Genomic DNA, 16065 nt, shown 5'->3' on the forward strand with positions numbered 1-16065 from the left:
ATGTTTGATGTGGATGTGAGACTGAAGGGAAGGATTGCTGGAACATCAGTTCCTGCTGCTACAAATTTTTTTCTTTCAGATCAGGTTCTGCACTGTGTCCTCACAGTCCAAGCCAGACACTCCCCAAGTTCCTGCTCTCTCCTGCAACTAGCAACACCTTCAGAGGGGAGCTCCTTCAGCTTTCCTGAAAAGGTTTGCTTCTGGCTATGTGCAGGAATTAGAGAGCTATTTCACCCTATACAGACTGATGTATAGGAAGAAGCGAAATGCAAGGGGAGCAGGGACTTCATAAACCTGCCATGCATGTGTGTTTTCATTTGTTAGTCTTAAAATCTTCACACATTCAGCTGACCGACTGTTTGCATATAAAGCACTGAGAAGAAAGAGATCATGGCAGGATTGCTCTGGAGGAGCCTCCAGGGACACAGCAAGATTGGCCTAATTAAACATGGTTATTACTCACACTATATCCCTGTGAACTCTGGAAAACCTTCAGAGGATGGCACAGACCTGACAATTAAATCGTTTCATTTTCTTGTTCATCTGGAGCTGAAATTGCTTTATAACACAATACAAACTGATCTGCTGTTACCAAAACAGAACCAACATTCAAACAAGTGCAAAAACTGTTGAATGTTGTACCTAACCCCATAAAGAGGCTAAAGGCTGGACATGGAGAAGAGAGAAACAGCAAGTAGAAAGTATCAATCTAATCAAGCTGTTAGCTGACCAGGACAGCACATAATCATCAGTCATTGAGTACTGTGGTACTGCCAGAACAGGATGGTGACTTTTGCCATAATTTCACCATCACAACTATTCTCTTGGTCAGGTTACTTGACCTGCTTTCAGTGCTTATCTATTAAGGATACGTGACTGTGGAAAATGGGTTTTAAAAAGCAACAGTTTCCAGTAGCAGGGTTATTCCAGTTGCCTAACTGCCTCTGAAGGATTTTTCCCGAGTAAAAGGACCTTGCTAGGTGTGCAGGACACCATGGCTTTCGTTGTTGTGGCAGTTGCTCAACTGAACTGCCTCTAACCCATTGAACATGCCTCAAATTTGGATCACCAAGTACAAACAGTAATTACCAAACCCTCAAAAATAGTGTTTGCTCAACAGAAAAATTCAGTGCTTGTTCTCCTCAATGGACCTCTTGCTGAAGCCAGAAAAGGCAACATGTAACAGAAACAAGTGGTATTTCATCTTTTCAAAATGGTCTAACAGGATTGGAAAGCAGAGGGGTTCCTTCCCTGTGCCCTAAGCTAACATTCACCCTGAATATTACACCAAAGGCAAATTACAAGTTTCCTTTGAAATACCTGTCATTCCTGCAGAGCTCATGTTGCTTAGAGGGATTTACAAGGCTTTAGCTTTGCATTAGAGCTTTTGAGTTGATAAGGCATCTTTCAGTGGGAAAAGTACCCCATGCCACATGCAGAAATCACCACAAGTATTTCTCAGTGCAGTTATTTCTGCTAACACAATAAAATAAAACAGCAACATCATGCAAGACCATAGAGCCAAAGGCTGAAGAGAAGTAGGTAGGACAGAAGTAAATTGCTATTATTTACTGTCACAATAAGAAACGCAGTCAAAAAAATGATGTTTCCCAACACACTAATCATCGTTCTTTAGTGAAACCAAGAGTTAAACTGTCTCTCACAACAATTTTCAATCACTAATTATATTTCAGAAGCAAACTTCTGTGAACACAAGATTATTTTTCAGAGCTTAAATGTTCCTTTGGTATGAATTTCATATTATTTTGGGAGAAAATAATTACATAATTTGTTCAATTTGATTAAAAACCCAAGCAGAGCAACAGATTAATGTCAAAGCAAAAGAGCAGGGGTGGGCTTTAGTTTAGTTTATGAACCACCACATTAAATAATCACTAAAGTTCATGTTGAAGGAATTAGGTCTTAAGAGAAAGCTCTTTTAAATCCAAAGGAAATACCCTTTATAGTACATGTAAGAACATAAAAGCTTATCATGGCAAGAAGCCCTGCTGAAAGCTTAAAGGAAAATATTTCTGTGCTACCAGACAACCACAAGAGACAATTATTAAGTTGCAAGAATAGGATGTTTCCCATAGCTTTGTGCAGTTATTAGAATTTCCATCCTAACATTTTGGAGGTATTATAAAGCATTCAAGTTTTGTGTTTTCTAAATAAAACAGAATTTGGCACCTAGAATAATAAATTTTTGTCTACTGGTCACAAGATCTTTATTATCTATGTCAACGTGATTAATTCCAATTTACTACTTTCTCTTAGATGGATGCTACAGGGGTGCAAGTTGCTGTTGTGCCAAACTAGTTTTACTTCGGAGACCTGGCTACTGGTCTGTTTACATGGCTGAGATGCTTTCCAGCCCCTCCCTCTTCCCTTCAGTAGTTGCAACCCTCAAGGAGAAAATAGACACAAACAACTTTCATAGAGAGAGGGAAATCTCTAACCTCAAATGAAGGCTTTACAATAGTGGCATTAGTGGGTTTCAGCCTCAAAGACATTCTAAACGATAATTTCTCTGTTACATCATGTAGCTACACTAACACTAATGCTCCATAATATGTCTTCTATAAAAGCTGTCCAAGCCAAATCAGGCCATTATCCAGATACCAGCACACAACAGTGTCTACTCCACTGTCTTAGGACTCTGCCCTCAGTGGCACTTGTAGGGGGGCTTGCCAGGATTATGAGATTGTTACTGCACTGAAGTAGCAAACAGAGACTTGACCAGGTCTAGGTGATGGCTCTGAATCACGTGCACTGTATGGACTTCACTGTACCAGAAGTTATATGTGTGCAATCAGACCAAGGGGTTTCCTTTGAGAATGAGGGCTGCCATTAAGCCTCAGACTAGGGGAACACATCTCAGGCTCTGTCCATTAGAACAGGATGATAAAAATCAGATTTTCTTCTCACAGCTAAAAGTCCACTGTTGTATATTTAGCAATGTCACCTCTTTCAGCTTCTGTCTCATTTCAATTTGCCCCAAAGCTGAAGCAAAGGATGATGGAGCAGGTATTCCCATGAACCAGCCCAGACCAGCTGTGGTAGAGAAGGGGTGTGACACAGCCCTACCAGCAACAACCGATGTTATCACCTTGGATCCTTTCCACAGTTCCAGAGCAGGGCCAAGTGGCCTCAAGCATGGAATAATTCCCTGCTAGCTCATGACAGCAAGCATCCTCCCCTCCCAGCTCTGCCCCTATAGCAAAACCTAACCAGTAATGACTGCTGTGGGTGTCTATTTTATGTCTCATTGCTGAGTACCAGGGCAGGGCACCTGGGCCCCGGAAGTCCTCTTACCAGCAAACCTAAGGCTCTTGAGAAGGGCTCTGCTCACTAAGAGATCTGTCAGCATCCAGCTGCCCACAAGCCCCTCTGAACATCCCTGTGAAAGGAAATCAAAACACATTAAAAAAACCTGAATGTGTGGTTTATTATATTTAAGATGCTATTTGTCTATAGTGTTTAAATATGTCTGTCACACAGTTATCAGTAAATGAATGTAATTTTACATGTTCAGTATTTTGATATACAGTACAGGACTACAAGTGTGGTAAAGGAGCATGAGAAATTTCCTTGATGCACGCATCAAACCTTGCAGCACCACTTAAAAGCTCCGAGTAAGGACTCAAAATGCAGTATTACAAGCACTACTAAATCAACCAAGAGACATACCTATATTAAACATTAGAGAAACAAAACAAATGACACAAAGGTTTAATGTTTAAGATTTGATACAGGATTAAAATACTAATATTTTTAATGTCCTGGCTTCAAATTAATAAATATAAAAACAATATAAAAATATACACCAATTGATAAAAGGATGCACTGAGTAAAGGTTAGAAAGCTAAATTTCACTTTCAAACGTATGCAGGTATGTCTTTAGGGAGAGGATTTCTGTGTAGCTGCGACTGGTCTTTCGGAAGAAGTCCAAGCTAGTGAGCTGTTCAATGTCACGCACACGTGCAGTGTGCATCTTCAGAAGATCTTCAACCCACTTTGATTCATCCTCAGAGCTCTGGGGAAAAAAAAAAAAAAAAAAAAAAACGTTTTATAGTAAGTCTTGTCAAAAATCATCTCCAAAAGCAAATGCAACTTGTCTACACATTTGTTCCAGATTTGAAGAACCTCTGTGCCTTATTCAGGAATGAATAAGGTAAATGAGTTCCAAGAAAACAGATTTGACATTTAGCAAGCAAGATGAATCCTACAGTTTTAATTCAGTACCCATTTTAGGATGGGGTTGACACAAAAACATAATCATCTAGAAAAAGCTAGGTTCAAGTTGCAGGTGTTTCAGAAAAACAGCCATATATTTTTAGAAGATCCACTGGTCACTCCATGGTTTTTATCTCACAGAAGGAACTCCATATTAATTATTTTTGTATTACCAAAGGCCAAACTCTAGGCTGTTTGGCTTTGAATCCTACCCCTATACATTATTCTCAATTGACCACTACATCATCTAACACAGTAATATTTTAATCTTTCCACTTTACTTTTAGGAGACCTTTACAATTCTTTACACAGTTGGGACAGTGGTTTATGTAGGTACCTAAAGACTCTTGTTACTGGAACATACATATTTTTCACTGATAAAAAAAAGAATTTCACCAAACATTTCCTGATACAAAAAAAAAAAAAAAAAAAAAAAAAAAAAAAAAAGAAAAATCAGGAAGGTTATGCTGCCAGAGTGATTGGGGTCAGGTTGTATGCTCTTAGGGGATAGCTGCTGCCTCATGCCTTGTGCCAGCACCAGCACATGTTGGAGTCATCCACAAACTAAGGTAACTCGCAAACACATCAGAAAATCAGCCCTGCGAAACGCTGCAGTGACTGGGACTGGCTGTTTGTGTGCCTTAACCAGCCCAGCAACATGTGCCATGAGCACTGCACCCAGGCCTGGGCACTGCATGATAGGGAGCAGACATGGGAAAAGGACAAAGCAAACAGGACTTTTCCCTCTTTGGCCCCTCTGGCTGGTACCTCTAAACCACTGCTAGGGAAGCAAGTTAGGAATGGTATCTCCGGTATTTAGACTTCATGTGTGTGACTTGGAAATCTTGCTGATAAAAATCTACTTCTGGGCCTATTCCTGGAAATGAACTCTTTTCTGACTGTCTCAGCAAGGTCCTCCTACTAAGTGACCCTCTCATAGACCAAGACTAAGCTCCAGCAATGCCAGAGCCCATCCAGTGTAGTAGTTGTGCCACAGACCAGGAAGTGGGTCACCCAACAAAAGCCGGGAGGGTGAGCGCGGTCGTTTGCACAGAGGACACAAAGTCCCAGACAGATCACAGCTGGCTGCTCTAAAGCAAATGTCCATGACCGAGTCAGCACCTGTTCAGTTCAAAGCTCTCAGCCCCAAACCAGCTTTCCTCTCCATATCACTAACAACCTGAGGACCAAAACCAGGTCTGGAACAAGAAAAGAAAGATGCAAATTAAGAGGGAAGAGGAGGGAGCGCATCCTGCTCACTCCCCTTTGCCTGCAGTGCCATGCTCCAGGAATGCCGCCTGGCAGCATGTGGCTGCAGGAAGCCCCTGCTCAGCCTTCAGCCTGGCAATCAGGAGTCTGCAAACAGGCCTCAACAGGGTTGTTATTGCAAATGCAGCCACTGTGACATTTTTGTTTTCCTCAAGCCTTTCTTCTGAGCAGGAAATCTGCAGAGCTCAAAAGGAAGTTATGAGCAAGCTACAAAGCTCACTTTTTTTGAATACAAGCAGTGTGCAAAAGATCTGCAACATGAATAAATCACAGGACTGTGAGGCTTGTTTAAACCTAGTCCAGCAAGATGGCATTTGCATGACTCCAGAAAATCAATCCACTGATTTCCATTTTTTTTTTTTTCTAGTCCACAACCTGCCCATGAAGCCTCAGGTGCAGCAGCAAGGATCTGAAATACAGTGATCAACTAACATGGTATTATATTGCCACATAATAATGAAGTGTTTACATTTAAAATGACAGTTTTCTCCAACTGTAGTGCTTAGTCTCACCCCCATAATACAGAGAGTTTTAGAAGGAAAAAATAACAATTGAAAACACGGAGACAAATAGAAATAGGTAATCAATTAGGAGGCTAACCCAAAATCCAGTGGAAAAAACACCAGATATTCTGCACAAGAATCTCTCTGAATATCAAATGGAAAGCTGAACATGATGCATGTAGACAGGTGGGTGAGGAACTCACTAATGAAAAGAAATTTAAATGTTCTGCTGAAGGGAAAACAGTTGCCTAGAGAAAGTTTCCAGTAGTTTCTAGGGTTCCTTCAACTTTGGTCTTGGAAAGGATTTTGTGTAATGTTTTCACACATGCTTCTTGTGCCAAGGTCATTAGTTGCTAGCAAAAAGCCCCAATAGTCAGGAACTCCTGTCAATGCAGAGGAAGACTGGAATAGCACAGTGGAGGATGCAGATGCAGGAGCTCCCAGTATAGCATGAAATTGGGTTATCCAAACTGACACACAGAAGAGAAGCACCTGAGTGTATCAGTTGTGCACAAATGTGAGCCACCATTACAACACAGCTATGGAAAAAGCAAATTATAGGTAGTATCAGAGGAGTTGTGTCCAGTGGAAAGAAAACCATTTTCATTTTGAGATCTGAGCTGCAGTACTTAATCTCATTCATGATCCAGGGGAAAAAAAAGATTGGACTGGATGAGATGCACAGGATGTCTGCCAACAGGCTCATTCTCTCTTAAAAGAGCAAAAAAGATCCTGGGTCTTCCATGAATAGAGAGAAGTATATGCTTTGAGAATCATCATAAATCATCCCTAGGGTAAATCCCAAAGAAGGGCTATTTAAGACACAGAAAAATGTTGACACAAGAATAAATGGGCATAACCTCACCATGAATAAACACAGTTTAGAAAAGGAACAAATTCAGATGAGAAGAGTAGTGGTGTTCTTCAGTGGCTGTGTGAAGAGAGAGAATGTGTGTACAGCTAGAGCAGAGCAGAGGGAAAGCTAATATTTCTTCAAATCTTAAAAGAAAACTGTGGAGATGTTAAGGTAAAATTCCTATGTTATCCATGCATTTCATCCATGAAGTATGGTGAGGTTTTACGCAATCACTTCTTCGGACAAGTAAGGTGGAACATCATGTGCAAAAGTAAGACTGATGCTGGATTTCAGTGGTAGAAATTTGCCTAGCTGTATTTTCATTCAAGAGCAACATTTAAATATTTTTGGAGTGGTTCTTTGCTATATAAAAGGCATGGACCAATATCTGCTAATGACCTTGCAGAAGCACTGAAGTTTTTCTCAGACTGCAAATACATACACTGTAAGTAGCACAACCTACAGAGAAAAGAAGGTTGGTTTGAAATGTAAGAAATCAAAAACTAGAAGAGACCATTATTGTAAAGAGCTCATAAAAAGGATTTCAGCAGTTTAAGAGAACTATGACATGCAATATCAGGAGGAAAAAAAACCTTACTTTGTCATAAAATTACATGTGGGCCGAGTTACAAGGGCAGAGACACTTAATACCTGCCAAAGTAGTGATTTCCAGATCACTAATTGGATCTTGATTCAGAGAAAAGCAGTCCAGAGAAAAACCACAATGCAATATATGTAGGACATTCTGAGACTCCTGGTGGAAGACATCTCTGCCCAAAGCAGTTGAGAATCTAAACAGGGGAAAGCCAGACCTGCTCAAGAGAGAGGGATACTGCTCCAAAAGCATGGGTTTAAAAAGTGGACCCTGAAAGCAGGAAATGTTTGATGAATGAAAAAGAAACACTGTTCAAGGTCAATTGTGTTCAGAATTGGAATGACTATTTCTGCTTCTAGCTGGAAAAGGAGTCTTAACTTTTTTTGCCTATACAAAATTTATAACATCAATGTGTTCATTCAGGAAACGGTTATTTGATGAGTGAGAAAGAAACAGTGTTCCAGGTGAATTGTGTACAGAGTTGGAATGACTATTTCTGCCTGTAGCTGGAACAGGAGTCTTAACTTTTTTGCCAATACAAAATTCATGACATTAATGAGTTCATTCAGGAAACAGTCTCCTGGCAGCCTATAGTGAAGTGTCTGTGTGCAGGAATCCACACAGCTGTGTAATGGGAGAACAAGTTCAGGCGGAAGGACAAGTCTAAATACAGCTGCCTGGGAGCTCTGCTGTCCTCGCAGAGCACTGGAGCCCATGGGGGACCCAACGCCCTCCTGCCACACGATCAGCTGCCAAGTGTGCACTTTCTGCAGTGCTGACCAGACCAAAGCCTTCATTAAGATTCTTACAGTAGATGATCTTGCATCCTAATGGAAGATAGGAAAGAAACCAGAAGGGTGTTTGGCTAGCTCTGTAATAAGAACCCAAACCTTTCCCTTGCATCAAGGTGTTCTGAAAACAGCAAGAACTACAATTCTACCCTTGGCCGGTTATAGCATCTACTTTTAATACTGTTGGGTTGGATATAATCATGCTGATTGATGCACCCAGACTGCTGTAGCAGACAGATTGCACTGTACCTGCATATAGAAACTGACCTCCATAAAAACATCAGGCTGGCTGCCAGCACAGTATGTCTACCTATACAGCCTCCCCCCAGTCTGTTCTGAAGTTACACTGACAAAACATAGAATCCTACAGGCAATAAACAATACTGCCAACCTACTGTATGTCAGTGCTTCCAGACAATTTTAGGTGCAGTAATAGTTCCATATTGTTGCTGATATAATGAAGGCGTGCATTCGCTTAACAGAGGCACTATCCTGTGCTTCCCATTCAAGACATCAGTGAGCGCTTGCTTCTAATAGTAATGGGTTTTCACATGTCCCAGGAACGTGTTTACCCCAGAGCTGCAGTAGTGCAACAAAACTTACATTGCAGCTCTCATCATTGTCAGGCCGGTGGGGAAGGATGTATGAGAGCACAGAGAGCGGTCCATCACACTTGTCGGCTGGCTGAGTGAAATCTAAGCAGCTGGTTATGATGGCATAGTAATGAGTTGGAACAGGGATTGCACTGCCTTCCACAAACCTGAGGGAATAAAGCAAATATTTATCCACAAAGGATGAACTTGTTTGGAAGAAGGTTACACAAACAACATGGTCTTTCCTCTCCTACGTGTGAGGACACACATACATTGTTGAGATGTGTTTGATTCCTGAATACTGTTGAAAGTGAGCATCCAATTAGCTCACACTGTGCTACATAATTACCTCCTGCAGCGCTGAAAGGCTTCTTCGGTTCAAAGACATAGAGAGAATGCATTACAGAATTAACAAAAGACTTGAGCATGTAACTAAATAGCACTGCTCTTAAGTTCTAGAGAATTTTAGAGACAATAGACTCTGTGGAACCTAATTCAGCTTCATCTCAAACCAAGACAAGGATGAACACAATTTCAAAGTCAAGGTGAAAAGTTAACTGCTGAATTGTCATTTCCTTATTTTTATCACTGTCCTATCTACATGGGCATTCAGTCCCAATAACTTTAGAAAGAGCTAGAAAATTATGTCCCCTCCCAAAAATCAAATGATGTTCAGATAATTAATTGTTTAAGATAAAGTCATCAGCAAGAGAAGCAACAGCAAACCAATTTAAAGACAAACTCTTACTGTTTTATTTTGTCAGGTGTGTCATGTAAACCATCATAGTCATAGTCAAAGATTGGTCCACTTATAACATTGACTCCATTTCGTTCAGTGGCGTATCTCTTCACCAAAACCCTTTGGAAATAGTTCCACACCTCTGTGGGGAAGAAAACCAAACCAAACAATCAAACCAAAAGTAATAAAAAAACCCCAAAACAAACAGAAAAAACCCAACCAAACAAAAACCCCACAACACACCAAGATTTGGATAAGTCAAAACATGTCGAGGTTACAAACAGTTTTCTTCTTCCTGAAGATAAAAATCCAGTGGATATTATTTGTGAGATAGTAGGGGAAATCAAAGACTAAGCATTACAGAGTTACTGCAGCTTCATTCAGTTTTGTCAATAAAGCCTATTCAGGCTTCTTTGTTCTCTGTTGATTTTTTTTCCCCAACCAGTGATAAAGGAAATGCACGGTACAGCTCCCAGGCTGGCATTACCACAGGCCTTGCACAGAGGTTCTGCTGTTCCTTCACCAAGCTGTAGAAACAGTTATTCACACGTTTTTGATATCTCTGTAAACGCTACCTTTGTCTTTGTTATCTGCTTACAGGGAAATATGCTGGGGTGGTGTGTTTTGGGGGTTTTTATTAATTTTAAAAAGGATACAGCACCACGATTAAAAGCTGAAACCAAGCATTTTAAAAGAAAGGGAAATACAAAGGTCATATTCATTCAGTTAAATTCTCCTTCGATACAAAATGTTTAACTTTTAAACTAAATGCAATCAAAGAGGACCAAAGTCATGTCATTACAGCAGCCTTTGGGAAGAGCATGACACACTTTCTCCCACCATGTCCTCCTCAACCTTAGCAAGTTAAGATTCTTGCAGAGATGGGAAACACACTGGAATCTCCAGTGACGTCATTCTTACAGTTCTTTTTTTTTCTTCTTTTTTAACTAACAGAAGTGTATGTAAACAAAACTTCTCAAACTTGTAAGAGTTTAACTCTTGTCTTGTCAGCTCAGACCATTAAGTCCATGGTTCCCTGGAGCTGGTGGCAATGCCAGCCTCAGAAAGCTCCCTTGTACACCTTGTTCTAAGCCAGCTGGGGCTGATGCCCAGGGTCCCACCAGCAGTGGTCTAACAAGAACTTCAGCCTAATCACTTGGCAATACCACTCCTCCAGCTGCTCACTTCTCCAGTGCATGTGCCTTAACAATAAAAAACAGTCCAAAAAGGAAAGATTCCATCTCTCCTCACTGCCTTGAGTTTTGTATCTAAATCAGAGCCCTGTTCCACTTCCCACTGCAATCGCATACAGAGCAACACCAGGGCAATGTGGTCCCAGCCCAGGGGCATAATTTTTGTAGCTCCAGCAAAGCAGGAGCTGCTTAAGCCAATCTCACTACGGAAAAGATGGACACAGAATTATTGCCTGTGGGGATGGGATGGGACAGTCAATTATAAAAACAAAGCAGAGGAGGGGGCCCTCTGCAGCCAGCACTACCACCAAAGCCAGCAAAGCATAAACTGCCACATCCTATTTCACCTGTTACAGAAAAATATCCTTATAATCAGCTTATACTTGGCTCTCAGCACTGCAACCTGCATACATGGAGTGGTTTGTAATTCTGCAGGAATGACATTAGTACCAGAATTTTTTTGCAAGGAATCCTTCACCCACTTGTGATGAAGAAGGCCACTAGACAAAATGAGCTGCTAGAGGTGGGTTGTTCTCCTGTGATTAGCATTTCAGCAAAATACTGAGATTAACATTAGCATAAAGAGCACTTTTATGAAGTGACTCAGGAGCGGGAAATCCCTGATAATTTTTCACTACGTAATCAGTCAAGTGCTTTTGCTCAAATTTCCAGCAAACATCACCACTTGGTCCTACACAGAGGCTTTTCAGTTAAAAACACTCTTTTCTGGTTAAAAAGAAACAGGCTCCCATAGGCTTTGATGTTTATCCAAACCTCTCTGGCCTAAAATCTTAATTGGAAATCTCACAAGAACAGGCTCTTGAGATTCTTCCAAGGCTTGTCAATCCCTGCCGAGCCAAAAATGCCACCAGAATAGCCTGATGGTTTTCCTACCTCTTGGCAAGACTAGAGAGAAAAGGGATGTGCAGACAAAAGAAATGTTAGTATTATAATCCTGCAGCACTGAAAGTTTCAGACAGGTTTAAATCATCCCTCATTTTCCATAAATTGGTTTTCTCTTTTTTCTTTATAGGTAATAAATATGTTCAGTCTCCTTCTAAGGGCATGGAGAGAAAAATCAAATCTAATCACTTGTCCCCGAACTACAAAATGCCAAGGACACACTCCCAGGCTTGAACATGCTCTCAGGCTCCAGCTGTTGCCTAAGTATGTTCCGCACTAGCTTGGGCTACAGACAAGAGAATCTGAATGATCTTGCAGACAGTGAATTACTGTGACATAAAGCGCAACTGCTGACCTACAGCACGTCTGTGCTCTTACCTTAGCCCAGCACCAAGGAAAATAAACTTTTCTTAAAACTTAAGCCTTTCTTGTGGTATTTATTTATTATTTATTTATATTGTGGCATATATAGCCTGCCCATACCTAGCACTATACAGGTGCCCACAGGTATTATCTGCTGGCTATAGGTAACTGAATTTTATGTTCTAAACTTCTCCCATCAGTTCATTCCATAATCCAACACACAGTAAAAAAAAAGCTTGTTGTTAAAGAGGAGTATAGTCATGGAAAAAAGCACTTACTTTTGAAGGCAGGATACATTGGAATTATATTTGTTATTAGAAAAGCATCATATTTTGCTTCTGCAGAGGAACTTAATTCTGAAAACAGTGAAACAGAAAAATATTAATGAGATGAAATATAAGAATTTTGTAAAAGATATAAATGTTTTGAAAATGGCTTCAGATCTTAACCAAAGGGAATACTATAATCTAAACAGCAATCTGAATGCTATATCCAGAAATGCACATTACATACACAAAATTTGTCTTTAACATGACAGCTGAGCATGGAAAGGAAGGATTTTATCTTTACTTCAACTGTCAGTCTGTTCAAACTATTTTCATATAGCTCATCTATTTTTGCTCTCTTAAAAGGCAGAGAGCTGCTCTGCAGGCATTTACAAAAGCGGCCAGCAATTTTCTGGGAAAGAAGTGTGGAATTATCTTCTAGTTCTGAGCAAGCCTTTGCACCAGTAATTCCATTTCAGAAATCCACCATAAAATATTTCAGCCACTGAGTGAGGAAGGCAGAGCAATGAAGTTCACAGCTGTGAGAAAGTTGTGCCCCTTCAACATTTATTATTCCCAAAAGATCACTGCTCCAATACTGGAGTAAAGCAAGTGCATCAGGAGAATCAAGAACACTTGTTTACATAGGCTTTCTACTATCACTATTTCTATAGGATGGTAGAAACTTTTACAGTATGCAAAAGTCTAATTTGGATTTATGAATTAAAAATATGTTTATCTTACTGGTGTTTGAATTCAAAATTAGTCTGTTTTTATCTGGTGGGGTTTGCCTGGAGTATGTTCATACCAAAGGTTTTCCCTAACAAAACAAGACAATTGCAAAATCCTTAGGTACTAAAAAGCTATCTAAACTTACGAGGAGGGAAGAGGAATCCATAGGAGAGCTGTTTGTCGCCTCGGTATGCGGCGCAGCTCTGGCTGTTTCCTGGAGAAATGCGGAGGTCAGGCCTCACACAGCTGGCCAGGTGCTCCGGGACACCTGATACCTCTGCCTGTATTGAGGAACATGGAGAAAGCAAAAAAAAGTAATTTCAGCTTTTACAGATAAAAGGAAACAGTTGACAGACTGCACAGAAGGCCTTCTGTAGTAAAATAAACCACTACAACCAAATCCTGCTCCTGCATTGCTACACAGTCCCTTCTTCAGGGAAATCTCCATGGGAGATAATTCAAATGAAGGCACTCATAATAAAACAAACCCCCACTGAACAAAACAGGAGAAGAAATATATGACCCTTCTGCCTTAAAATTCTTCTCTCATGAAGGAAATAAAAGAATCTGGGCATTGTTTACAGAGGTACTTGACATAATTTCTGGTGCGAAAATTTCCCTGGGAAAGGGAAATTTTAGGACTTCAAGAACACAGATACCAAAAAATTTTCCCCAGGATTTTTTAAGCACATTTCAAGAGTAGAGACAGCTCTAACCTGTTTGGAAATAGTGTAGGATGTCCAGAGAGGCATCAGGAATGTTTCACTGTAGCCACTTTCAAAGTCGTGATGATGCAAGATATTGTATTTTGTGCGGTACAGTACTGCAGGGCGTCCATATAAAAGATGCTTCTCTAAAGATCAAAAGAAATTACATTTACACTTATTACTAAAAATCTTAAGGATGAAAAAAAGAAAAATGGGGCTGGCTTTTTGTCACATGCTGATTTTTCAGTGATCATTAATGGGATATTGACATCAAATAATTACTAAGGAAATCTTTTGAAAGAGAGAGAAACAGCTCTTCAACTGTTCTGACTGCAATCCCCATTCCAGGCTCACAATACCCTTTGGGATTAAAAGTCCCTTCTACACTTGAAAGCTTGTTTGTGTTACAGGTTGGAAAGAGGGTATTTTTCCAAACCCTGGAGACTCTTCAATGATCTTTGTGTCCACATTTCAGTCACACATGAGGTGATAAGCACTTTTCTTCATAGCTTTAAATCCGTCCCTGGTCTATCAGTCTTGCCACTCTTCTCTGGACTTTCTCTCCTTCCTAACTTTTCTGTAAAGTCCCTCTCAAAACGGAGGCGAAAGTGGGCACTCACTAAAAGAGTAGTTTTTTCCCACTTGGCTGATACAGATTAGTTCTGAAGACTGATGTGATATTTTTTGTCAGTAAAATCAAAGAAACAAACTAAGAAAAAAGCCTTTTCCTTACTTTGGCTACAAAAAGATACCTCCAGCTCTGTAAAAACTGCCCTTCTTCTGTCTTGGTGATATGTTATGGTTAAATGTCCTTAGATAACTCTGACAACCTTGCTTATAAAAAGACAAAAACATTGAAAGAGATAGAAGAAAAATAGATTTCCTGGATAATCTTGCATTGCCCTGTAGAGTTCATTGAATTTGATAACCTTTTGGCAAACACACATGGCTTGCTTTTGGAAATTAAAACAGAAAATTAAAATAGAAACAAGGAAAGCGGCCTAACACAATTCCCAGATAGGCATTTAACCTGAAAGAAAAGGGCATGTTTTATTAGTGCTTGACTACAAACAGAGGATGTTTTTATAGGGCACAAGAAGAAAAGTAGGAAAAGCCTAGTCTAAGGACAAAGATGATAAACTTGCTTTATTCAAGAGAAGCTGAAGTCATCTTTTTCTTCTGCCTGTGAATAACGACATGGTGCACTGTGTGGGAGAAGGGAATTAAATAAATGCAGGAAGATCTGTAAACAGGTGCTACAGCTTGTCTTGAAGTAAAACAAAACTTGCATGCAGCAGAACTGCTTGTTTAAATAAGGACACACGATGCCATTTAACAGAGAATTGACAAATGAGCAAGTGCAATTGGTTTGAATGCTCACATATTAAAATATATCGAAATACTATTTTTATATTACTACAGTGAAGAAGAATGAAAACTATAAACCAAAATAAAGATGTTGAGATTTGAACTACAGCAGTGACGGTGTTTTCTCCTGATGCCAGAAACTGTCACAGTGAGGAGTAGCTCTTCATTGATTGGGAAAATCAGTTTAACAAGATGAAAGCTGCAGAAAGGCAATTTAACTGACAAAGAGGAGGAATTACATCACATTTAGAAACTAAAGGATAGGCTGCATTGCCTGTTCACAACAGAGAAACTGAAAATACCTTCATAAAGTATTGCCTTCATAAGGGAATTGAAACAAATCTCCTTAACCATCTGAACAATACAATTTGAGATACCTCAAAAATCCGTGTCTAAACTCAAAGCTTCAGAATTTGTTAATCTGGACAATTGTTATGGTAAGGGAAATGCTGTGAATTGTTATGCTGAACTTGATCACCACTGTGAGAAGGAAAACTCTGCTTTGGTTCACCTTTCAACTCAGTAGTGCTGCTCAGAAAAGTAGTGCTCCTCTGCTCCTATTGCTCCGCTTTAACCTGGACCACGGCCCTGATGCAGCTGAGAATGCAGTCACACAGAAGTCAGCGCTGGCACACAGCAGGAACTAGTGTCCAGGAGAGCTGGGAATGCTTTCTCCTGGAAGTAACATTGACTTGAACACTGAAGAGGAACAGAATTGCGCTCAGCAGCCTAAACTAGCAGAGCACTTGTTTCACTCTATAACCTGCACCCTAAGAGCCAAGCATTAAGACCTAGTCAGGGATTGTCAAAGCAGCTGTAGCATCCTTTCTAGGTGAAACCTGAGCCTGGATAACTATGGGAAAACACAGCATGCAAATACAGTCTGGTTTTTCCCCCACTTACAGCCTGTGGTTGAATGGAGTACCACCTCATGCACCCTCTCCTTTCCTC

General features: G+C 40.3%; 1 protein-coding gene and 1 long non-coding RNA gene across 12 annotated transcripts in view; one reads left to right on the forward strand and one right to left on the reverse strand.

Moving 5' to 3' along the window:
• Positions 1 to 3423: 3423 nt before the first annotated feature.
• The window catches only part of ENPP2 (ectonucleotide pyrophosphatase/phosphodiesterase 2), a 72618-nt gene continuing 59976 nt past the window's right edge, over positions 3424 to 16065 (reverse strand). For all 11 annotated transcript variants that reach the window (XM_032132153.1, XM_032132178.1, XM_032132170.1 and 8 more), the window contains 6 exons: positions 13756 to 13892; positions 13185 to 13320; positions 12320 to 12397; positions 9592 to 9724; positions 8854 to 9010; positions 3424 to 4036 (listed from right to left, as the gene is read on the reverse strand). In XM_032132153.1, the coding sequence (XP_031988044.1) occupies positions 3866 to 4036; positions 8854 to 9010; positions 9592 to 9724; positions 12320 to 12397; positions 13185 to 13320; positions 13756 to 13892 (812 nt within the window). In that variant the 3' untranslated portion in view covers positions 3424 to 3865. The remainder of the gene's footprint in view (positions 4037 to 8853; positions 9011 to 9591; positions 9725 to 12319; positions 12398 to 13184; positions 13321 to 13755; positions 13893 to 16065) is intronic.
• On the forward strand, positions 5887 to 11847 carry LOC116454976. Its single transcript, XR_004244279.1, has 2 exons — positions 5887 to 5940; positions 11809 to 11847. It is a non-coding gene; the product is annotated as an uncharacterized LOC116454976 (long non-coding RNA).

The sequence above is a fragment of the Corvus moneduloides genome, chromosome 1 (assembly GCF_009650955.1).
Source record: "Corvus moneduloides isolate bCorMon1 chromosome 1, bCorMon1.pri, whole genome shotgun sequence".
Lineage (NCBI taxonomy): Eukaryota > Metazoa > Chordata > Aves > Passeriformes > Corvidae > Corvus > Corvus moneduloides.